Below are 27,952 nucleotides of genomic sequence, written 5' to 3' on the forward strand. Positions count from 1 at the left end.
TATATATATATATATATATATATATATATATATATATATATATATATATATATATATATATATATATATATATATATATATATATATATTAAGGATCAAATGAAGACCTATAGTTAGATGTGGACCATGTGGACTTATCTAATCCTTTGATTTAAATAATTCAACGTTTATGATTAATTCTATGCAATAGATTTAATTTTTCGCACTCAGTTTGTTGTGCATTCAATCTTCGGAACCTGTGTGTGTGTGTGTGTGTGTGTGTATATATATATATATATATATAGGGGTACGCTCAAGTGCGGATAGGGCTGTCAAAACGGGTCGACCTACCCCGTTAGGTCCCACCCCGCCGCGCGGGGCCAAATTTTTAGCGGCCTTAGCGGGCCAGGCCCGTTAGGCCCGCGGGCTAGGATTCATGCAACCCAAGCCCGCCCCACGCGGGTTGGCAGGCCCCGCGGGCTTTCTTATTTTTAATTTTTTTATTTTTTTTATTTCATGCCAAATTAAGTAACAATTACACATTTTATTTAATATTTATATACAAGATGATCTTCCATAACCCTTTCAATTTATTTAATATTTATATGCAAGTTATATTCTTTCAAATGCATTTTACATCTTTAATTTTCAAATAAAAAATATAATGACAGTCCAAAATCGATAACAAAAAAAAGAGTAATTAATGAATATGTACATTTTCTAAAACAAAATTATACACATAAGCTATATATATATATATATATATATATAATATTAATATATATATATATATATATAATTTTTTTTAAAAAAATAATGTCTGGCCCGCAACTCGCGCGGGCTACGAGCCTTAGCGGGCCAGGCCCGTTAGGCCCGCTTCTTAGTGGGCCTTGGTTTTCATAACCCCAACCCGCGGGCCTCGGCCCATTTTGAGAGCCCTAGGTGCGGACAGTCGTCCAGGAAGGAACTGAGAACGCTTTGCAGCCGTCCACGTGTCCAGATCAACGAATCAGATGTAATTTTAAAAAACGACGTTGTGGCATTTTCGTAAATAACTCAAACTTTGGTGCAAGTAATTGTATTATAAGTGCACATAGTTTCACTTAAAAGTGCATCTAGTTTCACTTACAAGTACACATATTTTTCACTTACAAGTATACCTATTTTCACTTACAAGTTCAATAATTTACCCTGTTAACGTTCATGCACCTAGGTGCACCTGCTTATAACGTTAGGTACAACTAGTTATAACATTAGGTGCACTTAGTATTGAGCTCAGCGTATCTTTTACTTACACATGTAATACATTTTACTTGCACTTTTGCACCTATTTTCACTTACAAGTGCAAGTAATTTACATTGTTAACATTTATGCACCTAGTTATAACATTAGGTGCACTTAGTATTGATGCTCAACGTACAATTTAGTTGCATCTGTAATACATTTTACTTGCACTTGTGCACCTATTTTCACTTACATGTGCAAGTAATCTATCTTGTTAACATTCATGCACCTAGTTATAACGTTAGGTGCAACTACATCTGGGATACGTGACGCGCTGAGAAGTGTTCTCAATTCTCTCCTGTGCGGCTGTGCGAGTGGTTCTCACCTGAATGCGATCCTATATATGGAAGGGTAGTTCCTGTGCGGTGTGCGGTTATGCGCCTTAAGCAATAAAATGGCGCAACTTAAGTACACAAAACACGCACCTTAAGCACACAAACAAACACTACTACAGAAAACACATTTAACGTCGCCTAAATAACGTCGGTTTTTCAAAAAACCGACGTCAAAAAATTATTTATATTTATAATTTTTTTAAAAAGCGAACCGACGTTGTATATATTATATATTTTTTAAAATACAACTTACGACGCCGGTTCATCTTAAAAACAGACGTCGTATGTTCTAAATAAAATTTTAAAAAAAAAAACGTAAAGGCTTACGACATCGGTTATCCATAAAACCGACGTCGTATGCTCTCTATATATATATTAAGTAAAGGCTCATATCATCTAAATAAATTTTTATTAAAAAAAATTAAAAACATTATAAAAAAACAACAACGTACAGATATGCTGCATGTAATATATTAAATGCATTCTCCCTCTCTCTCAGGCATTATCCTCCAACACCTTAGCAGCAGCAGCTACGGCCTTCTGCGAAACTTCTCCAACACCTTAGCAGTGATCTCCTCCCCCGCCAGTGGAGCAGATGCGGGATTTAGCCGCACCGCAACCGCCGAGATCTGAAGCAGACCGCCGAGATATGAATCAAATCTGGAGCAGATGCGGGATTTAGCCGCGAGATCTGAAGCAGACCGTGAAACAACAGCACCTCTCTATCTCTCTTGCCGACGAAACAGCAGATACGGCCTTCCTCTTCTTTCCTCTTATTCTTGTAACATACGGTGAAACAGCAGCACCTATCTCCTTCGCTACCAGATTTTGAGTTTCTTTAACTTCCCTCAATTTTCAAAGAGCTAGGCTATGGGAGCAGTAGGCTATGGTGTTCTTCGGCGGTAACATCGATCTTCCGTTGTTCTTTCTTTCTTTTTTCTTTTTTTTTTTTGTAATTTTCTTTCGCTGATTTCTCTCGCGCAGCAGGAGACTATGGTCTCTGAAATCTTTGTTGAAGTTGGATTAGTTTAGTAATTGTTTCTTGTTGGATATGGTGGTCGATATATGAGAAGCTGGAGATGGGAACATTCTTCTTCTTTCTTGTAATTTTCTTCCAAGACGGCAAAATAGCAGGTACCGCTCATTGATCTCTTCTTACAGTTTTTTTTTTAAATTAAAAAGAGATACGGCGTCGGTTTTACGAAAAAACCGACGCCGTATTTCTATTTATTTTTTTAAGGAATAAGGTCCAAATTAGCATCTGAACATAACATGAAAGTGCAATTTGGCCACTAAACGAAAAAAAAGTGCAATTAGACCATTGAACACTTCAAATGCATGCAATTTCAGCTGATAGCAGGTTACCTTCCATTTCATCAGGTTGCCTGCTTACGTGGATGGTGAGTTGGCATTTTAAAATAATTTAATAATAATAAACTTTATATATATAAATAAAAATTAAAAAAATTAAAAAATTAAAAGAAAAAAAAAACACACAAACCCACGGCTATACAGATGAAGTATTCCATTTTGTTGATGGAAAACTGCGTCGACTGCAGGCCAGCCGAGAGTTGAGATAAGCTAGTTTGATGGGCAAAATCAAAATATAATGACCCCTCCAATTTGACTTCAATTGATATAGTGTATGTTAATTGTGATTGGTGGCTCAAATTCAATTAGTAATAGCCTTGGCGCCCACGAATTGGAATAGGATTCTAGTGTATTTGAGTTTTTTTTTTTTTAATTTTTATTTTTAAGTTTATTATTAAAAATTATTTTAAAATGCCAACTCGCTATCCAAGTAAGCAGGCAACCGATAAAATGGAAGGTAACCTGCTATCAGGTGAAATTGCATGCATTTGAAGTGTTCAGTGGCCTAATTGCACTTTTTTTTCGTTCAGTGGCCAAATTGCACTTTCATGTTATGTTCAGTGGCTAATTTAGACCTTATTCCTTTTTTAAAAAACAAGTTACGGCGTCGGTTTTTTCACAAAACTGACGCCGTATCTCTATTGATTTTTAAAAAATAAGATACGGCATCAGTTTTTGAAAAAACCGACTCCGTATCTCTATTTATTTTTTAAAAAACAAGATACGACGTCGTACCTTTAGTTTCTTTTTAAAAAAAGAGATATAACGGCGGTTTTTAAAAAAAAATCGACGTCGTATGTACTTATTTAAAAATCTAAAAATAATATATGACGTCGGTTTTTAAAAACCGACGTCGTATAATTTATTTACAACGTCTGCTAGAACTACGTCGGGAAATAACCGACGTTAAAAGGTATTTTTGTAGTAGTGAAAGAACCTTAAAAGCACAAACCACGCGCACCTAAAGCTTTAGGCTGATGCACCTTAAGTACACAAACCACGCACCTAAGGTTTTAAAAAGTTTCAACAACTCACGCACCTTAAGCATACAAATCACGCACCTTAAGAAGAAAAACAACACACCTTAAGAAAGAAAAATTCACGCATCTTAAGCATATAAATCACGCACATTAAGAAGAAAAACAACACACCTTAAAAAAGAAAAATCATGCATCTTAAGCTTTAGGTACACATACTTTAAGTTGCACAACCGTACCTGAGAAGGTCAACTACACAGGATCTCATATATATATATATATATATATATATATATAATTAATGAGCATATAACATCGGTATCCATTAAAACACTTGCGTTAAATGCTAAAAAAAATTGAACATATAACGTTGGTTATGTAAAAAATAAGATATATTATCTTTTATTTAATTTATTCACATTTGACATCGATTTTGGAATAACCGACATTATATGTGAGACGTTATATGTTATTTATGTAGTAGTGAGAAATTCTTTAATTTATGCAGTAAACTTTTCCTTCCTTAAAATGATTTTGGTACTTAACCACGTGCTCCTTCAATTCGGTATATGAGCATGCAAAAAGCTTCCTTGCATGATCGACAAAATAACAGAGACATTAAAGTATGGTTAAAAGAAATTCGACTATACTGTTTATAATGAAAATGTTGTATATTTACGAATTAACACAAATAATTTGATTAAAAAAAAACTTATTTATACATACCTCTTGGTCTTGAAATACGCACTCTTTACCTTTTATCCTTTCGCTGCCTTTCTTTTCCGGTATTTCATATGTGTGCACACATCTTATAAAGGAGCCATGATGATGGAAAGTCCTATTTTGTAATTTATATTTGTAAAGAATACCTTTAGTTTCAAAACTCTTGTGTTTGATTTCAACTGGTTTGTTTTATAGCTCTAAATAAATTTATATTGACATGGTAATTAATGTTATTGTAAACAATGAATATTATTTATTTGTGTGGACCATGGTTCATATAGTTGTGTGAACCATGATATAAGATATATTTTTAATATACTAAAAGTATATTATTTGTGTACTGAACGTACATTATTTGATAGTATATAAAATAATGTACTTTCAGCACTCAAATAATGTACTTTTACATACATAAATAATATACTTTTATTATATTAAAAATGTACATTTTATTTATGGTGCACACAGTTGTGTAGACCATGGTCCAAAGTAATAATGATTGCTAGAATAATCAAAGGTTGCATCAGGATGGTAAATTCAAAAGTCGCCATAATTTGTCATTAATAATTAAATTAAATCGACCTGAAGACTTCGATGTAGCAATCAACACAACAATGTACTAATATTTTCACACCAACCAAAACGCTGCGTTTTAATTGAGAGAGAAAAATTTTTACAATTTTATTTTTTAAAAAAGTTGTAACTTTTTAACCAGAATCTCGTGGCTCAAGTGTATAAAGCTCGCTACTACACAAAATGATCTTTTTTTTTTTTTCAAACGGCTCTGGGAAGCAATCCGTCTTTTATTTGGAGAGGGCTGATGGAAGTACAGGGCATGCTCAAGAATGGATGCAGAAGACATATTGGCAACAGGAAAACCACCATGATAGGTGGTGTGTGAGCCGTGGCTGCCCGACGATGGTGATCCTCACATCCAGTCTGAAGTGCATGAAAGCATAGCAACGACACTAGTTGCGTCTCTCCTCAACACACAGACGAACAATTGGGATGTGGATTGCATAAGGGATTTGCTTACCACGCGTGACGCTCGATTCATCCTCAACATCCCCTTTAGCAGCAGGAAACCACCAGGCACGGGAACCCCAAAGGCAATTATACAGTGAAGTCCTCCTACAAGATGTTGCCGAGGCTGACCAACAATAGATCGGTTTGTGGAAGCTATTTGCGCCTCCAAAGGTTAAAATATTTTGTTGGTAGATGGCTTCGAAATTTCTACCTACGCGCCAAGCCTTGAATTCGAGACATGTTTACTGCTCCCTTTCATCTCACATGTGTGGCAATATCAAGGAGTCTACATATCACATCTTCGTCGATTGTGTAAAGATTAAATATGGACAATATATTCTATTAATCTCTCTATACATAATTAGGAATTTATATATATTCACTCCATATACATAGGCTACATATTTGGTAAATTTCTTTTATTCATTATTATTACAACTTTAATTGTATATATGTCTCTTTACTTGTTTATTATCAATACACATGGAAAATATATTTCAATTCCTTTCTCCTTCTGCATCTTTCTCTCTACACACATGGGGTGATTCTAGAGCTAAACGTTGTATTTTTCTTGGTTATCCTCAAGGTCAAAAAGCCTATAAGTTATATGACCTGGATACAGAAAAGGTATTTGTCAGCCGTGACGTCATATTTTATGAAAATATTTTTCCTTTCAAAACAACTAGCACTTCATCCGCACCTCCTAATAATCATCATGTCTTGCTGCCTCTACCTGTACCTCATATTGATGTTGATCACCCTCTAACAGTTGTGCCTCCATGTTCCCAACCTACACACGAACAATCCCCTTCCACATTACCGAATTCTCAACCTCCGATTCCAATACAAACTCAATTACCATCTGAACCTACCCCACCACCCCATTCAACATTGACTGACTCTCATACTTTGATTCCACCTCCAACAAAGCCACCTTCTGAACCTACACCACGACGTTTAAAACGTCAATCCAAACCCCCTAAATACTTATCGGATTATCAATTACCTAGCTATCACACCCAAATATCCACTCTCTCAATTTCTCTCAAATCCATCCCACTCACACTTCATCAATTCAATTATCAAAGAAACTGAACCAACTTCATTCTCAATAGCCCGAACTAACCCTAAATGGCAGAAGGCAATGGAAGAAGAGATACAGGCCCTCGAAGCAAATAACACTTGGTCTCTTCAAACTCTACCGCCTGGTAAAACGACTATTGGTTGTCGATGGGTCTACCGCATTAAATACAAACCTGATGGAACAATTGAAAGATATAAAGCCCGTCTTGTCGCCAAAGGGTACTCCCAGCTAGAAGGACTTGATTACACGGACGTTTTTGCCCCAATAACTAAATTAGTTACCGTCAGCACTGTCCTAAGCATTGCCGCTGCACGAGGATGGCCCACTTGTCAGCTTGACGTATCTAATGCTTTTCTACATGGAGATCTCTATGAGGAGGTTTACATGCAATTACCACCAGGATTTCGTCGAAAGGGGGAGACTAGAGTTTGTCGTTTACATAAATCCCTCTACGGCCTCAAACAAGCTTCAAAATCTTGGTTCACCACTTTCTCTAACTCTCTCCTGCATGCTGGTTTTGTACAATCCAAAGCCGATTATTCAATGTTTACTTATAAGAGAGATTCTTACCTAACGATCTTACTTGTTTATGTAGATGACATTATTATTACAGGGAATTACATGGTCATCACGAAACTACTCAAAAAATATCTCGCGAGCAAATTCCATCTCAAAGATCTTGGTTCGCTTAAATACTTTTTTGGCATAGAAGTGACACGCTCCTCCAAAGGGATTTTTCTAAATCAACGGAAATACGCCCTTAAAATACTTTCAGACACAGGCCTTTTGGCATGCAAACCTGCACTAACACCCATTGAAGTCAACCATCATCTCAATCCACACGACGGTGATCTCCTCCCTGACCCTTCCACTTACAGGCGCTGAATTGGTCGTCTCCTCTATCTTACGGTAACTCGACCAGACATCACTTATGCAGTCAATCTTCTCTCACAATTTATGTCCCCTCCACGGGAACCACACTTGCAAGCAGCACTACGCATTGTTCGGTACATCAAAAGCTCACCGGACCTTGGTATCATGTTACACAATCGTAACTCTTTGCGCCTACATGCTTACTGTGATGCTGATTGGGCCTCATGCCCAACCACACGCCGATCAACCACAGGTTATTGTGTCTTTCTTGGCACAAGTCCAATCTCATGGAAAACAAAAAAGCAATCTACTATCTCAAGGTCCTTAGCTGAAGCCGAATACCGTGCAATGGCTAATGCTGCTAGTGAAATCACATGGCTCCAACTATTACTCTCTGAATTAGACATTCCTACCCACCTGGCACAACTCCACTGTGACAATCAAGCATCGCTCCACATCGCCAACAATCCCGTCTTTCACGAACGAACTAAACATGTTGAGATTGATTGCCACTTTGTTCGTGAAAAGATTAAAGATGGCCAACTTCGCACCACCTTCGTTCCTTCAACGCAACAATTGGTTGACATATTCACCAAAAGTCTACTTCCACAATCATTTGAAGCCATCACATCCAAGGTCATGCATCACCCATCAGCTTGAGGGGGGGGGGGTGTAAAGATTAAATATGGACAATATATTCTATTAATCTCTCTATACATAATTAGGAATTTATATATATTCACTCCATATACATAGGCTACATATTTGGTAAATTTCCTTTATTCATTATTATTACCGTTAACTTTAATTATATATATATATCTCTTTACTTGTTTATTATCAATACACATGGAAAATATATTTCAATTCCTTTATCCTTCTGTGTATTCTTCTTCATCTTTCTCTCTGCACACAGTGCATTACAGATTGCCAGGAGGCGAAAAGAGTATGGCAAAGATTGGAGCTCCCGGTGATATCATAGGCAATCGGTAATTTGCAAGAATGGTTCTTCGGTTGTCTAGATACTTTAGATGAAGAAACCATGACAAAGGTGGCAGTACTTTGTTGGGGTTATGGAATAGTAGGAATACTCATGTCTGGAAGGAGCACCTTTATAACTTGAACATGATGTTTACCTGGTCACTCAGCTTTCTGTCCATTTGGAGAACTGCCAATGCTACAGCAGCTGGCAAAGGTGACGGCAAAGGTGGCTATGAGAATAGGGAAGAAGTGATCATGCATGATGTTGAATCTCGCAAGTCAAAACGCATGAAAATACTTCCAGCGCGATTTGAGGATTATGTGATGCATTGAATTGTTATTTTCATTATTATAGGCTTTTTCTTGTTATGTTAATGTTCATTTACATGTGTTCCTAGAATAGAGGACATTAAGAAAATAGCACACTCCCTAAATAGTGTAAATTTCCATTTTGTTAAGCGAACTGCGAATCGTGTCGCCCATTTATTGGCCAAGAATGTCGTTTCTTTGTTAGGAGGTTGCGATGATGGAAGAATACTCCACCCTTCTTTTCTTGTAGACTGCCTTGCTATCGATCTAATGCAATAAGATGCATTGGTTTTAAAAATAAAGTTGACTTTTTTATAGTAAGGGAATATATAAAGATAAGATTAAAAAATATATATATGATAAGATATCCTAATTTGTAAATCAGTAATTACTAATCTTAATTCTCAGTTTCATTCATCCTTAACCAAATGTCAATGGTTCGATCATTGGATTTGAATATGAAATAACCTTAAATCTCTAGGTTTATTGTCCCACTCAATAGATGTGCCCTACAATCCAGAGCCATTGTATTCAAAGGTGGAGACCTGGTTACACCAAAAAAAAAAAAAAAAAAATCTTAATTCTTAGCCCTAATCCCTAATTCCTTATTCCGTTCTCGGGCTCTGGACTTCGTCTTCTCCACTCCACAGCTACAGACGACGGTTCAGCACTCCTCCTCATCTGATCTCTCACCGCCTCTGCGCCTCACACCCTCCTCCCTCTGCAACACTCCAATCAGGCGGTCACTCCCTACTCCCTCTCGCCTCCGCCCTCGCTCCTCAGTCCTCACATCCTCAGACGGTCTGACCTCACTTCGTCGACTCAGCGGCGATCGTACGGGACTCGGGCACTCAGCGGCTCTGCGGAACTCACCTCATCCTCGCCCCTCAGCCAGTCAGCCCTCTGCGCCTCCGCTTCACTGTATCAAATCCAAGGCTCAAGGTAATTTTTTATTTTTTACATATTAAAATTAAAAGGGATTTCATACATTATATGCTGCTATTGCTGCGACTCTCTGTATTTCTTTTTACATATTTCATACAAAATCCTATCGTGCTCACTGTACTCTGTTGTTAGTGTTTGAAAATTAATTCTGGAGTCTGGACAGTGTGTATCGTTTTTGAAAATTTTAAATTTTCTTTAATTGTTCATTAATATTTTATGTAAAATTTTGAGAAATAACCAAAGGAGTTACTGTTTTTGAGAAAATTAATCCTGATAGAATTTTTAATTATTAATTGTGGAATAATTTGTTTCTTTTGGTTTTAGGGAACTGACATGACAACCTACTGTCCGTTATGACACTAAAAAATTCCAATCGGTTTTTCAGTTGCTCACCCCAAGTTGTTCCTCACGTATGGCTGTGTAAATTGTAAAAGAATTAATATCATTATAATTTATCACTTTATATATCTGGTTTCTCTATGTGTACCTTGCTCATAATGTAAGTACTAATTTGACATGATTCTTGTCTCCAAACCATTTTTTGAAAATTTGAATAAGCTTCATTGCCTTTGGTTGTACATTTTGCTATGTGGTATTTGTATAGTTTAAGGTGCTTATAGTTTCTTATGTATTAGGCATTTAAAAGGTTACAATGGACTCCACAATGAAGGAGTTCCAAGAAAAGTTAATTGAGGTTGAAATTGAAGGCGAGAACATTTTATTGGCACGGCAGCAGGTAATTTAAATGCCTGTGCACCTTTTTTTTTTTTTAATTATAAATAATACTCTGTAATAGTTCTAAGCGAATAAGTGAATTTCAATGATGTAATTGCAGTTAGTTGAAAATGATAGGGAAAGGAATGGAAACAGGGAAGCATTGACAGCATTAAGGAAGAGGGCAAAGACAACAAAATCCAGCGTTCCTTCACCTTTTGAGTCGATAATGAGGGAGATTGAGACGAAACCATTGGTGAGAGAGGTTTGTTCAACTTGTGGCAACCATGACGTGAAGGAGACAACTTGGCTTATGTTTCCTGGAACTGATATTTTTGCTAGTGTTCCATTTCATGCTGTCCATACCATTCTTGAGCAAGGTTTCTTTCTTTGACCATGCTGTTTAGTGTTTATGCTTCTTTCTTGATGGTATGATCGTCTCAATATATGTGTGAATTAAATGAGCCAAGCTATCATGAGCTACTCGAACTTGATTCTACAAATATTTGAATTAGATTGGGTTACTGTCGAGTTGAGATTGAGCTCAAAAAATTAGAGCTCAGTCAAGCTCTTGAGCTTGACCTTTGATTTTTCTAATTGAGCTAAGCTTCAAGCTTGGACTATTCGGCATCGGCTCGACTCGTGTACACTCTTATCTGTGAATCTGTGATATAGGGGTATCACTTATAATTCTTTCATTTCCATGAATGGGAAAACGGATGTGTATTTCATGTTAATCATTGAGCAAATGGTAGCTTGGTATAGTAAATGTAATCACATAATTGTGTGGAAGGTTTCTTCCATTGGATGCTGTGAGAGTGGTTTTAATGATCTAGAAGACTTATTATTGGAAAATGTCATCTTGAAGCATATTTTCCTTGTTAGTGATGGATGAGGCCTTTGTTTTATTGCAGAAATAGTAATAACACTTTTTTTGGATTGGCGCTAATATTATTTTATACTTGAATACTTTAGTATGATGTTATTTAATCTAGCTCTGGAAGGTTGACAGCTTCTATGCAATAGATGTAAAAATGCAACCCCCATTAACAAGCTAAGCAGGCATATATTTTATATAGATGGTGGTTCAACCCATAAGACTCCTAAAATGTATTTGAACCGCAACTATAATTTTCTCTTTCTGTTCTGTCTTCCTATGGCTCTAAATCTAAATGTTTTTTCCAACAGAATCAAAATAAAATTCTCGAGATTCTGAGCATGTGGACAAACAATTAATTTTGAGACAAGATACTTGGTGAATGTTTAGTTTGAATAGACTAGGCAATGCGGAAGGGGGATGATGAATGGTGAAGGCTGTGAATCATGAAAAATTGACTGCTGAATTATACAACTGGATTTGTGCATTATGCATAATTTAACTTTAATGCCTGCCTGTATCAAAGAAATTATTTGTACATTATTCTTTTATCTAGTGGTGACTTGAGCATGACTCATTTTACAATTTCAAGTTATGCATGGCCATAAAGATATGAACCTTGTACACACCTAGGATTTCGGCAGCATTTTCTATCATTCCAGTAATTCAGCACAAAAGATGAAATGGTTCAACTAACATGAGTACTTTTGACTTTGAAACAGATCAAACTCGACTGGATTATGAAGCTAAGAAACTTCAAAGCTATGTAAAGGAGAAGTCGTTTATCATATCTGAGAGAGGAGTTCTTGCTGACAGGATCAGCCCTGGCGTTCTTAGATCTATGGTCACCTTGTCTGATACACCAAAGAAAACTGAGCCAACAGAATGACTCCTTCCTGCATTCAAACAACCAGTTCCCCTGCTTCACTCTCAATTATTCATAATTTTAGACCGAAGCGGACCTATAGCGATAGCAGTGTGCCCGTGCTTATATAGAGGTATTGTGTGTCGCTTCTCTCCCATCTCCATTATGGATTTCTAGTTTAAAATTTGAATGTGAAAAGGGTGTGTTTAGTAATTGAGAATGTTTTTCATTTATCTCTAGAAAAATTGTTTTCTAGCATTATTTTCATTTTTTCAGTTTAGGTATTTGAATAACTATTTTTTCCTTAAATTTTAAATACAAAAATATGCGTAACCTTTCATCTTCTACTTCATCTATTTATCTAGCCATACCACTCCTTAACTATTTACATCACTATAACCCCTATATATTTAACATATTTCTTGCCCCAAAAAACTGCCTAGAACCATTGAGCTAAACAGTACGGGCTACTTAACAATTCTTGCATTGTGGTGGCTAAAAGCCATATATTGGCATAATCACATTTGTTACATGTTAATACAATATAAATTTTATTCTATTGTCTGATTTGTAAGAATTATTATTTAGTTTTTTATTGATTTAATGAATAAAAATGAAAAGTATTCAAAAGATAAATATATCTTTTATATTAAATAATATATGTATGAGCATTTTTAAAGATTTTTGTTTTTTAATTATTATGAAAAAAAACGGTATTCTTGAAAATTTGGGAATAACTAATACCATGTGTCACTTTGGAATGGATATTCCAACTCAAGAAGGAATAACTCATCCTGGGAATGCTATTTTTAAGAGCAAAAAAATTAAAACAAAGAATATAATGGATTTATTTTTAACCTATTTCTTAAACCAAACTTTTGATCACATTCCATTCTCAATTTTAGCAACAGTGTGAAATCTAGTTTTTCATTTTCTATCAATTATAAAGGCAAAATGTAATTTTATAATCTTATAAATTGTGTTTTACACGGAAGAAAAGTATATTATTCTATATTTGAATAACAAATTATAAACCATAAAAATATATTAAAAATTACAATAATTTATTATAAGGATGGTGTAATATCACTTATTACATAGCAGCATTTTTTACCAATTGTAAAAAGGAGTGACAAATTACCAAGTGGATGAAGTATGATTCTTGTATCTAAAGGTCACGAGTTTGATTTTTCTCAATTTTCTTGGTCAAGTCTGTTGCACAAGGTCGTTTACCTCTCTTGTGTGGTTTGTAGGATATTATAAAGGAGTGGGGGTTTCCCATTGAATTCGGGTACACTAGGGTAGTGATTGAGTTTCCATCATCACAAAAAAAAAAAAAAAGTACTAAGGGATACAAAAAGGGGTTATTCTCTGGTTTTATTTTATTTGTCATGTTATTATTCATTTTTCAAACCAACTATATGTTCTTTTGTTATTTTCTTATTACTTTTAGATGTAATTTTTGGTATTTAATATTATTCTTTCCTTTCAAAAAAAAAATTATTCTTAAAGTTTCAAAAAATATAAATTTTATGTACTAATACTAAATTATTATTATAAAAAATTAAATTGTAAATAATTTTAGTCAAACACATAAAATGGGATAGAAAGAATACTTGGGGTGTGTTTGTTTATGGAGTTAGACACAAGGAATGAGAATGAAAGTTATATATATTGCAAGGTTGCAAAAATCGCTAGGCGCCTGGGGGGCGCCTAGGTTTGTTTTTTGTTTTTTGTTTTTTGTTTTTTAATTTAAAAAAAATTAAAAAAAAAAATATTTGAAGTGTTAATAATTGTAAAGTGTTTAATATTGTAAGTCTTTACACTTTAATAGTTAAATATTTAATACTACCTCCGTCCCGAAATGGTTGTCTGGTTCGTTTAACGATGCTTGACTGAAGTAATTTTTAATCCAATTTTTCATAATATTAAGTTTAGCAATAATATATAAAATTTATATATTTAGAAACTACATTAAAAGTACTATTAAACACAACAACTTAAATTTAAAAATAATAAAAAATTACTAAAGAAAATAAGCAAAGAAGAAAGAGTTGGTTTGACCAATGAATAGTAAATAGGACGGGTAAAATGGGACAGAGGGAGTACTTATTAAGTTATTAGTTATTATTTACGTAGTATTAATTATTAGTGCATTACTTATTAGTTTAATTTAGTTATTACTTATTATTTTATTAAGTTATTACTTATTATTAGACTATTAGAGTATTAGTTAATATATTATAACATTAATAGTTTAAATGTTTTAGATTTATAATTTTGTTAATTAAATAAAAAAAAAAAAAAAACCAGTCGGCCAGCCTAGGCGGCCCAGGCGGCCTAGGCGCCGCCTAGTCGGCCGGCTAGGCGCCCGGCCGCGGAGGAGGCCGATTTCGGCCTTCCTCGACGTGGCCGGGCGCCGCCTAGCGCCGATTAATCGGTGCCTAGGCGCGATTTTTGCAACACTGATATATTGTTTGGTTAACAACTTTTTTAAAGCACATGTATAGGATTTGATTACCCCTATAATTATAAAACTTGTCAGCCTTATTTCTCCTCATGAGTTTTTTCCACTTTTGGTCCTATGACTTTAGTGTTTCCGTCAATTTAGGTACAAGACTTTCATTTTGCCACTTTTAGTCCTTGACTTTAATTTTTTTTGCCACTTTTAGTCCTTGACTTTGATTTTTTTTTCCACTTTTAGTCCTTTCGGCCATCCGAGCGATAACTTTTAATCGAAATCAACAAATTGTTATGTCATTAAGCAGTAAAAGTGTATTTTGATAAATTTCTAAATATATTAATAAATAAAATCAGATAAAAAATAGAAAAAAGAAACGTTATTTGCTTGTTCTGCTTCGCTTTTTAAGAACCAACTTTTAATCGGAATCAATAAAATGTTGTGTCATTAAGTATAAAATTGTCTATTGATAAATTTATAAATAATTAAAGGTTATTTACCCTTAATGACACAACAATTTGTTGATTTCGATTAAAAGTTGTCGCTCGGATGACTGAAAGGACTAAAAGTGGAAAAAAAATCAAAGTCATGGACTAAAAGTGGCAAAAAAATTAAAGTCAATGACTAAAAATGGCAAAATGAAAGTCGTGTACCTAAATTGACGGAAACACTAAAGTCATAGGACCAAAAGTGGAAAAAACTCTTCTCCTCATTTTGTTGCATCCTCACTTGTCTTTCCTCACTTTATTGACTTCATCAATGCATTGCCTACTCATTTTATTGTCCACACGCGCAATATCTAAGATTACAACCATAAATGTCCAACAACTTTAATCCATGGAATTCTCTATCTCTGAATTCCCATTTGTTACGTTGCCACCAACGACACCTTCTTACAATATGAAACCTCATTTTGATTTGTGACTTTGGTCTTGCCCAGACAAACTGAACAAGTCTCTCCACCCGCAACTTCAGTCTGGATTGGTAGGTTTATTAGGGCTCACAAAGGTTAGTTTCAAAACTTTCTCAGCCTCTGATCCACCATACTAACCTCAGCAGGAGCCTTCTTTGATCTTTGGCAATTTGGGAGCTACATTTGCAGGCCGTGGTTTGCAGTACCCTGGCTCTATTTGCTCGGTTTGCCATGTGCATTTCAACTCAAGTTGCAAGGTTGCTCACCCGCTACCCGCCTTAACTGAATCTTGATTTTCCCTCGTGCATATGCTAGTGTCCCACATCCTTCCATTCACATCCAAAATGCTCTCGATTTGCTGCATTCCGCAACTTATCAGCTCAAAACCTCCAACATAGCAAAAATGAACAAATAAGTAGTGTTTATTTACTTTCAAATCATTCTATAAAACTGCAATACAAGGGCACAACATGCACATAAAAACCATAGAAATTTACAATTATCAAGAGCATTTTCAGGTTAGATGTGTGAGGCAAACACAAAAGTAGGACTCTAATTTGATACTGTGTTGGTGTGCTTGCAATATTTATTGTATCAGATCCTTTAATTTGTGGGTTAAAATAACATGCATTTGGCAAATGCATGTTATTCATAGAGACTAGAGAGAGGTTACGATTGTGCACAAATGGTCTAGGGATTGAGGGAATTGAACAAAGTCATATATATATATTTCTATTCATGCCTTGTTGCTCCGGTGCGGTTGTGCGGCATTATCTTTAAAGTTTTGTAATATGATTTTCAAATGTACCTTTTGTAAGTTTCGTCGTACGTTTTCAAATTAATTATAATCATGAAGTTTTGTAATATGGTTTATTTGCTTTCTATAAAATAATTTATGAAAAATATCACATTTTTTTGAAAATATTTTCATTTTTTGGTGTTTGACTAAAAGCAAAAATAAAACGAAACGAAAAAAAAATCTATTTAGTTGAAAGCTTATTTTAAAAAATGACTTATTTTTTTGGTCATTTATGTGCATGCAATGATAATATTATAATTTTTTTTGACGAATTTTATTTTTGACATATGTAATATTAGTATTTCATAATTCTTTCACATTTAACCATCAAGTGTTCAGAATATTTTTCATGTTGTAGCCATTTGATGATAACACTCAATATAAGAACATTTTGAATTAAATATAGATCAATTTTAAAATAAAATAAAATAAATGCTTCAAAACAAACTATTTTAGATTAAACCTAAAATTGTCCCTACGTTTAAATGATTTTTTTTATAAAAACAAAAAAAAAAGTGAAAATGTGAAATTAATCACAAAATTATCAATATATTTTTTCTCTTCTAATTTGCAGATACAACTGCTATATTTGCATATTCTTAAGTTTAGCATTTCGGGAAAAGCTAGCATTAAATTTACTTTATTGAAAAGTTTTAATGAGTTGTTGAGATGGCCGAGTTGGTCTAAGGCGCCAGATTAAGGTTCTGGTCCGAAAGGGCGTGGGTTCAAATCCCACTCTCAACATTTCTTCAATATTTTAACCCGCCGAAACAATCTTGCAATTTCTGGGTTTTGGGCCTGAGCAAGTTAAGAACTTTAGATTCTTTTTTGAAAGGAACTTCAGATTCTTATTACTACGGTATTAGATTCGGCCTGCTATATATCATGTTTTATACTTTTTTTTTTTTTTTTTTTTTGGGGAAAATCATGTTTTATACTATATATCATATTAAATAAAGGGAAAAGGATCAAATAAACCTTTCAACTTTATTTAAAAGTACAATTAAACCCTTGAATTTTAAAAATGTGCAATTAAACATTAGAGCATAGAAATGTATATATATATATATATATATATATATATATATATATATATATATATATATATATATATATTGTAAATCAGGTGACCAAATCTAGTCGCCTTCTCCATTTGAGAAGACGACCAGTCCAATACCGGGCGTCGTCTTCTCCGGTGGAAATGGTCACTGAAATTTTGTTTTTGTTTTTAACGGTGAACAGTGATTAGTGACGATCAACATCGATAATTTTACCAGTAACATGTTGGTTACCGGTAAATTAGACTTATTTGACTCATTTTGTCAAGTTCGAGTGTATAATTGCACTTTTTTAAAGTTTAAGGGCCTAATTGCACTTTTGAATAAAGTTGGAAGTCTATTCTACTATTTTCCCTTTAATAAAACATTGATAAATATAAAAACACTGAATTGAACAAATTGTAAAAAAAAAAAATTTAATTTTTAACTGTTTGGATTGTAAGTTGGGTCAATTTTCATTGAATGATCCGGCTTATTTCAATTCATTTTTGTTTTTAGAATAATTCAATTCATATTTTAATTGTAGAGTGATAAATGTAATAATTCTTTTTTTTAAGAATAAATAGAACTTCTACTATATATATATATATACTATACCATACTAATAAGAGCCAAAGAGAGTTAGGCCTAAAATAGGTAGAAAAAATGGCGGTCAAATTATTTAATCAAATGGATGGTTAAGATTAATTATTTAATGAAATAGATGGTTAAGATAATTCAGATTAATATTATTAATAGAGATGAACTAATTTAACTTTATTGCCAAGGACCTTGTAGTCCAGTGGCATCAAATCATTCCCTTTATATGGGAGGTGGTGGGTTCGAGTTTTAGTGGAGTCAATACTGACTCTTGTGCTTCAATAGGTTGAAAAGGTAGTTATGAACAGATATTTAAGTTTTCCGTTAACTTTTAACGTACCCATTAATTTCTTTAAAAAAAGTCTTAGGTCGAACCTCATCTCAATCAAATTTGACATAATTAAGTTTCTCACTCTATTTTACTCTTATTAAATTAAATAAATTAGTAACTACAACAAAAAAAATGATGCATATGTATTTCTTTAATTTAGAATTATGTGTCTACAATACCTTTATTTGAAAAAATTATTCATTATCAAAAAATTAAATTAAATAAGAGAAATAATTTCATTAGTTATATTGTCTTTATTTCCTCTCATGCAAAGATTCTTTACATTCAAATTATCAATTAATATTCATTACATTGTCCATTATCTTATTTTTACAATATCTTGTAATTAAATATCAAAGTTATAGTATAAAATAATGTTATTTATTTATTTACCAAGTATTTTATTAATACTATGAAAAAAATTTTAAATAATTTGAAGCTAATTATATTAACTACTTGGGGATTGGTTGACAAAGAAAGTACTCAAATAATCCAACAAATTGAAGCGGAATCACTCTATTTTACTCTTATTGAATTAAATAAATTAGTAGTTACACCAAAAAATGATACATATGTATTTCTTTAATACCATGAAAAAAATAAAAAAGAATAGTTTGAAACCAATCATAATAACTACTTGGAGATTTGTTGACAATGAAAGTACTCAAATAACACATTACCCAGCAAATTAAAACGAGAAACTACCTTTTAATATCTTTGGAATACATAATATTTTAAATTTTCAAATTTTTATTAATTTATTTAATCGTTTTTCTTAAACTAGGGATTTCTTTATCCACAATAACCTATTCAACAATAATGGTTGAACCAAATGAACCCCAAGCAGAATACCTAAAGGAAAGTCCATAGCTCCTATATCATAATCTCATTGCATGACGTTGTCATCTATGCTACCAACAATAACCGTATTGCAAATAACACACTACCAACGAAAAGGAAGAGAACAAATAGTAAAGATGAAGACAATGACAATGTTACTCAAAAGAGAATTGAGATCATTTAGAAAAATTCAAACAAAAAGTAGTATTTATTTAGACTATCATTTTTAGACCAAATATTTAGACTATCGATTTTACAAGGTTGCAAACATTTATTTTAGTAATAATTATAATTAATTTTCTATATTATCCTGGATTCATATACTTTGAGTTAGATATTTAAATAAAAAAATTCGATATTCAATATCCCATGTATAAACTTCTCGTATATAATCTTGCATTGATATACTTTCAAATATTTATTTAAATATAAACATTGGGTATTAACCCATTCGCGCAATGCGCGTATAAAACTATATATCTACTATACTAATAAGAGCCAAAGAGAGTTAGGCCTAAAATGGGTAGAAAAAATGGCGGTCAAATTATTTAATCAAATGGATGGTTCAGATGAATTATTTTATCAAATAGATGGTTAAGATAATTCAGATTAATATTATTAATAGAGATTACCTAATTTAACCTTACTTTTATAATTATCCGTTAAGTTTTCCGTTAAATATTCTCTTCTCCGTTAATATTTCGTTAACTTTTAACTTACCCATTAATTTATATAAGAAAGGTCTTAGGTTTGAACCTCATATCAATCAAAAATTGACATAATTAAGTTTCTCACTCTTATTGAATTACTAGTTTTATACGCGCATTGCGCGAATGGGTTAATGCCCAATGTTTATATTTAAACAAATATTTGAAAGTATATCAATGCAAGACTATATAGGAGAAGTTTATACATGGGTAATTGAATGTCGAATTTTTTTATTTAAATATCTAACTCAAAGTATATGAATCCAAGATAATATAGAAAATTCATTATAATTATTACTAAAATAAATGTTTGCAACCTTGTAAAATCGATAGTCTAAATATTTGGTCTAAAAATGATAGTCTAAATAAATACTACTTTAATTTGAATTTTTCTAAGTGTTCTTAATTCTCTTTTGAGTAACATTGTCATTGTTTTCATCTTTACTATTTGTTTTCTTCCTTTTTGTTGGTAGTGTGTTATTTGCAATTCGGTTATTGTTGGTAGCATAGATGACAACGTCATGCAATGAGATTATGATATAGGAGCTATGAACTTTCCTTTAGGTGTTCTGCTTGGGGTTCATTTGGTTCAACCATTATTGTTGAATGAGTTATTGTGGATAAAGAAATCCCTAGTTTAAGAAAAAAGATTAAATAAATTAATAAAAATTTGAAATTTTAAAATATTATGTATTCCAAAGATATTAAAAGGTAGTTTCTCGCTTCAATTTGCTGGGTAATGGGTTATTTGAGTACTTTCATTGTCAACAAATCCCCCAAGTAGTTAATATGATTGGTTTCAAACTATTCTTTTTAATTTTTTTTATGGTATTAAAGAAATACATATGTATCATTTTTTGGAGTAATTACTAATTTATTTAATTCAATAAGAGTAAAATAGAGTGATTCCGCTTTAATTTGTTGGGTTATTATTTGAGTACTCTCTTTGTCAACCAATCCTTAAGTAGTTAATATAATTACCTTCAAATTATTTTAATTTTTTTTCATAGTATTAATAAAGTACTTGGTAAATAAATATATAACATTATTTTGTACTATAACTTTGATATTTACTTACAAGATATTGTAAAAATAAGATAATGGAAAAATGTAATTAGTATCAATTCATAAATTTTTTGATAATGAATAATTTTTTCAAATAAAGGTATTGTAGACACGTAATTCTAAATTAAAGAAATACATATGTATCATTTTTTGTTGTATCTACTAATTTATTTAAGAGTTTATTACTGAAATGGTCCATCAACTATTGCGAAATTACCAATTTGGTCCTCGACAATTTTTCGTGCCTAATTAAGTCCCTCGACTTTGAAAATTTTAACCAATTTGGTCCTCCGGTTATTTTGCTGTTAAATTTCCGTTAAATCGGGACCAAATTAGTAATTTTGCTATAGTCAAGGGACTAAATTGGTAATTAAATTTTCACTGAAATGGTCCCTGACTATAGTAAAATTATCAATTTGATCTCTTGACTATAGCAAAATTACCAATTTGGTCCCGATTTTAACGGATGTTTAAAAAGCAAAATAAACGGAGGACCAAATTGGTTAAAATTTTCAAAGTCGAGGGACTTAACTGGACACAAAAAATTGTTGAGGACCAAATTGGTAATTTCGCAATAGTCGAGGGACCATTTCGGTAATAAACTCTTTATTTAATTTATTTAATTTAATAAGCTAAGAGTAAAATAGAGTGAGAAACTTAATTATGTCAAATTTGATTGAGATGAGGTTCAAACCTAAGACCTTTTTTATAGAAATTAATGGGTAAGTTAAAAGTTAACGAAATATTAACGGAGAAGAAAATATTTAACGGAAAACTTAACGGATAATCATAAAAGTAAGGTTAAATTAGGTAATCTCTATTAATAATATTAATCTGAATTATCTTAACCATCTATTTGATTAAATAATTTGACCGCCATTTTTTCTACCCATTTTAGGCCTAACTCTCTTTGGCTCTTATTAGTATAGTAGAAATAAATTAGTAGTTACACCAAAAAATGATACATATGTATTTCTTTAATATCATGAAAAAAATAAAAAAGAATAGTTTGAAACCAATCATATTAACTATTTGGGGGATTTGTTGACAATGAAAGTATTTAAATAACCCATTACCCAGCAAATTGAAGCGAAAAACTACCTTTTAATACCTTTGGAATATATAATATTTTAAATTTTCAAATTTTTATTAATTTATTTAATCTTTTTTCGTAAACTAGGGATTTCTTTATACACAATAACTCATTCAACAATAATCCTTGAGCATCCTTTTCAGGTCCTTTTTATGGAAGAAGGTAAAAAGGAAAAGGTTTATAGCTACCTCTTTCACCATCATACCACGTCCTAGTCTACATACCATGGCAAGAGTTTCTTGCATGAAGTTGAACTTTATGACTTTGTCAGTCAAGAGGGTGCTGACCAGGATGAACTAACTCTTCATCCTCAGGTAGGGTTAGGGTTTCTTCCATAGCGATGGAGATGTCATCAACTGCATTTTGGGTACTCTGCTAATCTTCAGCATGTGGCCTCATGGGGCTTTTCCCTCTACTGCCTGATGCCATGGTCGCGCTACGAGCAGTAAAGGGAGGGGAGAAGACTTATTTTCGACAGAGAAAGAATTGAGATGAAACCAGTGAAACTCTAACGAAATGCTTGTTTGTTGAATGAACTACTCTAAAGGTACTGTATAAATGAGGGACCAACTGTTGAAGCTTATGGAGAGAAGCTTGATGGAATAGATGGTGAAGCAGCAACATAGAAATTGAGGGGACCTGCTGGTACAACTGTCACAGTAAAAGTCCATAGTGTAAGCTTTCTGCCATTTCAGTATTTCACTTTGATCATTAAAAGTGTTAGGGGGAAAAACCAAAAAGGAAAGGTCTTTGGCCGGATCATCTTCTAAGTAATACATCGAGACAGAAATATAGTAGGAGAATATTGTACAATAAACATGTACATCAATAATAATAACAAAACATAAATTGGCAAGAAATAATTCGAAAATAACAATATATTCCGAATATAAATAAGAAATCTGAAATTAACAGTACGTAAATGGAAATGGAAACAGTAATGGAAAAATCCAAGTCGTGTATAACACACTTTCCTTAAAACCGATTCGCTACCTCCCATGGTGCTAGGAGCGTTGTAGTGTCGGTCTCCCAGGATAAAATGGATCACAATAATATAGTTGAGCACTCATCCTATATTATTTTCGGCGAACTAGAACAAGGATTGAACACATAGGATAATCTCAAGAAGAAGTAGAATGGCTACTCTTTTATATATTTTCCTTTCGCACACGGCCTATTTCAAGAAGAAAGAAATCAAATGAACACTCTGATAATAGCCAAGAGAGAGAAAGGAAAAGTGTACCGTGTTGCTTTCATCTCTCCGGATGGCCAACTAGAGGCATTTTAAATACTTCACAAGTTAAGGGTATTTTGCTAACCCATAACAAGTCAAAAGCAATAGACAAAAGTCCTAAGCTTTTTATCCTTCCTAGGAGTAAATAAAGGAAGAAATTCCTTTATGTACTATGCAAAGCAACATCTAGAAGTGGGAGTACAAGTGGTTTTATTTTTACAATAAAACAACAAAAGAGAGTGGCTTTGGAGTGGGTGAACGGCGTGGGAGACAAAGGCATTTCTTCCAACATCACAACTCCCAAAATCCACAAAAAAATAATAATAATAATATAATAATAATAATAAAATATTATTATAATAAAGCATTATTAAAGTGATCTAATAGGTATATTTTGAGAATCAATTTCTCATTCACCTATTTTCTACTTTATGTGTACAAAATATTAATTTCTTCTACTAAATAGAAGAAATCGAATTCACATTTACCCGATTAAATCGGAAGTGAAGTTCTCATATTTTATACCACAAAATAGTCACTTAAAATGCAATATTATTATCAAATTTTCCAACAAAAAGCAGTTTCATGTTCTACAAGAAGATGGCCTATAAGATAAAAATGTAGAGAAATGGATGTCTGGAATCTATTGTGTGCTAAAGATTAATTAGATGAAAATATTGATTTTATGCACAAAAATTCACATATAATTTTTCAATTTTCTATGTTTTCGTCCAGGGTAATGTCTTGGGAAAAAATGACCAGAGTGGTAAGAATTGGATATGTAAGAAGCATATTTCTCATGTCGTGGGCGAACCTCATAACAATGAGGTCTTAAGGGGATAACTTCAAAAGTCCAAGAGAGGATTCTTCTTCAAACAGAAATAGAAGTTTTAAAGAAGCTTGAAAAGAATTTAGAAGAAGAAGTTACAAAATTTAAAGAAATCGCACAAGCAATTTTAGAGAAAAACAAGCAAATTTTGCTCATTGCGAAAGCAATCATGGGCTTCCAAATATGCTAAGCAATATATCTCCATCAACTAGCTCAAGTGAAGAATAATCAAGACATTTTATTTTAAAAAGATTTACTTGAGTTTTGTTGTATTTCTTACAACATATATTTGTTAGACATTGAGGTCATTATATATATTAATTTGAATAGTAACATTTGTTAAATGAATTATTTTATTCTAGATAATAATTAAATTAAAATATTTAATTATGACAAGATTTTGAAATAAATTATTTTATATTGTGTGCATTTTACTAATATTATTAAAAAAAATACAATTGTGACAAAGTAATAGTCACTTATAAATACTTCTAGATTGACAATAGTGACACTATTTCAACTTATTTTAGCGACACAAATTTGTTAACTTCTTTTGTAACAAATAAATACAACATTTGCTACCATGATTGTTGCTACAACAAAATAATTATCTGTTACAATTTTTTAGGTCACTGATAATCATTTTTGAGTTAAGAACAATTCTCACAAATAAGTACAACTATTGTGACTAAAGTGTTGTCACAATAAAATAATTAATTGCAACAATTTTAGTTGTCAGTAGATCAATTTTTTGTAATAACATATTTGGTAACAAATTGTACATTTATTATGGTCACTATTGTTATTACTCAAATACTACTTTTAGTGTATGTAAACATTGTCCAAAAGTCTTAATTGAGTAATTGTGACAATTTTTCAAAAGTCGTTGCTACTACAATAGTGACGGAGGATATATTGAGCACAGGTGATGACTTCAAAAAGTGGTCACTAATTTCAATAGTGACCAAAACCGGTAGTTTCGATGATAACTTCTATTGTCACTAAATGTGAAATTTCTTATAGTGAAAGCAATATCCAGCAATAAAGAAACGATTGAAGGTAGGTGAATCAAAGCAATAAATGAGACCAGAATCAGGGCTTGCCATCAAGACAAGGAGGGGAAAAGGGCTTGCCATCAAAGCAATGAGGAGTGTTGATAGCGATCAAAAACTCAGAAGAATTTGGGGAAAAGTCATAGACGATAGTGTAGTGATGGTCGTAAGTGGTAGTGGCTTCCCCCGCTCATGGTGTAATAATTCTAAACATAAAAAAAAAAATTAATTTTTAGATCTTTTGAGTTGTAGGTTAAGTTGGGCACGCATTTTTATTGTTTGTATTGGTCTTACATTATTTATATTTTAACTTGGTTAAACCAGTAACATTCAAATAATAATTAGACAAATGAAATTAAGAATATGCCTATATAACATCACTTGGAGAGAGAAGAACTTAACGTAACACATGAATATGTAAAATGTCTTCTAAGTAAATATCTTGAAAGACGTTTTTCTCTAAAATAGATCATATTTCTTTTGATCAAAATAAGTATTTTTTATTGACTTCATTTTCATTTGGTAATTAAACACTGAATGTAAGTCTCAATCGGAACTTTTGGTCATGAATGTAAGGAGACTGTATTCAATCATGACTTTCATACTTTTAAAGACTTTAATTTTATGAACTTTAAAAGTCTAGAGGTATTCAATTCAACCTTTTAGGGTGTTTTTTTAAAGTCAGACGGTATTCAATCAATATTTTTAAAGAATCTTTAAAAAGTCTGGTGGCATTCGATTAAGACTTTTAAAGAGTCTTTAAAAGACATGTGGTATTCAAAAAGTTATGAATTTGCGTAGACTTTTTAATTTTAGAACTTGTAGACTTTCGTTCTCACATATAAATAGTTGAAATCCTACATTCAATCCCAAGATTTCAAAATTTTCTTTTTACCAACTCTGAAGGTTTTCTCTTTCTATTTAAACTTATTTTTTTTGCCTAAACTTTATAAACCTTATACCTAAATTCAATAAATTATTTTTTCTTCATTATCCTATATTTTCTTCCTACCTAAACTCTACCAATTTTTCTCTCTCCTAAACTTTATAATCTTCTTCTAAAAATTCGAAATAATATTGCTTTTACTTCATTATTGTTTGTATATTTTGATTTTTTATTTTTTTTCTACGAGAACTTTTTATCCCTAACTTCTAAACCTTCTCTACAAACTTTTCTCCCTAACTTCTAAACTTTCCCTAAGAACTTTTTCTTCCTAAATACATGAACAAAACAAATTTTTCATCTATCACCATCAAATTTTACTATATGTTTCATAATATTCATATAAATACTTGTATATTTTGATTTTTATTCTTTTTATGTTTATATTCGTAATATTTTTTTCTTTTTCTTTTTAACAAAAGACTACTACGAATAGCAAACTACCGTTCGCAACAGTAATTTTGGGCGGCAAACAGTAGCACCTTGTTGCTATTTGTAGGCCAAAATTGCTATTGCAAATAATAGCTCTTTGCTTGATGCCTAGCACTATATCAAGTATAATTATATATATATATATATATATATATATATATATATATACTATTAATATTATAATTTTTTTTTGTTTTATGCAACTAGTAATTATATTTTTAAATATTTTATTCGAACAATTCTATTACTATAAATTTTACTTTTCAATATTGTTATGAATTTCTTATGAAATAGTTTTTTTTTTTGTTGATGCTTATTAATACTCCGTACTATATAAGTAATTAGCTTATAAGTCTCACCATACTACGGATAAAAATAATAATGTTGATATGGGTGAAGAACTATATAATAAAAAAAAATTTATGATATATTATAACATGTTTTGTAAGAAAATTGTAAATGATAAAAATCGAAATCATTGAAAATTTGTAAGAATGTATTGAATTTAGAATTTCAATGACTTTGTAGACTTTTTAAAATAAAAAAGTTGATAAAAATTTATGAATGTTTTTTTTTTTTATATAGTTATGTACTAGGATACATTAATAGTTAAACAATGACAAAAAAAAAAAAGCCATTGAATGCATTCTAACCTTCCAGACTTATTAGTTATTCCAAGCTATTTACAAATCAGCTATATGTAATGAAAAACAAAATAAAATATTCTAGATAATTTTTTATAATGCAATTAGATATAACTCTTCCTATTCTGCAAGGCCACACTCAAAATACTTTTTCACCGAAAAACAACTCGAGTTTTTTACACTTTCAAGATTCAATGAATTACTAAAGTGGTACTAAAACCTATTTAAACATGAATCTTGTAAACCAACTTTCTAAAAGAAGTATATACGTACAATTTGAAGTAATCCTCTAGATTACACAAATTGCAAATTGTCACCAACCTAATTTCTCGATAATATTTGTACTTGTCGGATACATATATAGCTACTACTTCAAATACCATACACTCCAAATACCTTTGAAACTTTCTAGTGTTCACTCAATCATATACTTTTCCTAGCTAATGCATCATACAAGACTGAAGATAACAAAAGTTTATGTATCAAACATCAAATCTAAAGACTAAAGCCAATTTATGAGCAAAGACAAACCTTGTATCCACACTAAAATATTCTCCAACAACAATAATTTAAAAATTGAATGTCATGAAGTCAAACAAAACATCATAAAAAATTAAACTCGAGCTTG

At 32.1% G+C, this 27,952-nt stretch overlaps 1 protein-coding gene and 1 non-coding gene across 2 annotated transcripts; both read left to right on the forward strand.

Annotated features, from left to right (window-relative positions):
- The first annotated feature begins 9,545 nt into the window (after nucleotides 1-9,545).
- Nucleotides 9,546-12,689, forward strand: LOC115996323. The gene is made up of 4 exons (XM_031235527.1): nucleotides 9,546-9,885; nucleotides 10,524-10,624; nucleotides 10,724-10,982; nucleotides 12,202-12,689. The coding sequence occupies exons 2-4, from the start codon at nucleotides 10,541-10,543 to the stop codon at nucleotides 12,366-12,368; spliced, it is 510 nt and encodes a 169-aa protein (XP_031091387.1). The 5' UTR covers nucleotides 9,546-9,885; nucleotides 10,524-10,540; the 3' UTR covers nucleotides 12,369-12,689.
- A 4,491-nt stretch (nucleotides 12,690-17,180) lies between these two features.
- TRNAL-AAG lies at nucleotides 17,181-17,261 on the forward strand. The gene has a single exon. It is a non-coding gene; the product is annotated as a tRNA-Leu (tRNA).
- The last annotated feature ends 10,691 nt before the right edge of the window (nucleotides 17,262-27,952 follow it).

Source organism: Ipomoea triloba, chromosome 11, assembly GCF_003576645.1.
Source record: "Ipomoea triloba cultivar NCNSP0323 chromosome 11, ASM357664v1".
NCBI lineage: Eukaryota > Viridiplantae > Streptophyta > Magnoliopsida > Solanales > Convolvulaceae > Ipomoea > Ipomoea triloba.

Coding starts and splice junctions, on each gene's coding strand:
- LOC115996323 (XM_031235527.1), top strand. CDS start 10,541: ATGGACTCCACAATGAAGGAGTTCCAAGAAAAGTTAATTGAGGTTGAA. Junction 10,625..10,723: donor TTTTATTGGCACGGCAGCAG/GTAATTTAAATG, acceptor ATGTAATTGCAG/TTAGTTGAAAATGATAGGGA. Junction 10,983..12,201: donor CCATACCATTCTTGAGCAAG/GTTTCTTTCTTT, acceptor ACTTTGAAACAG/ATCAAACTCGACTGGATTAT.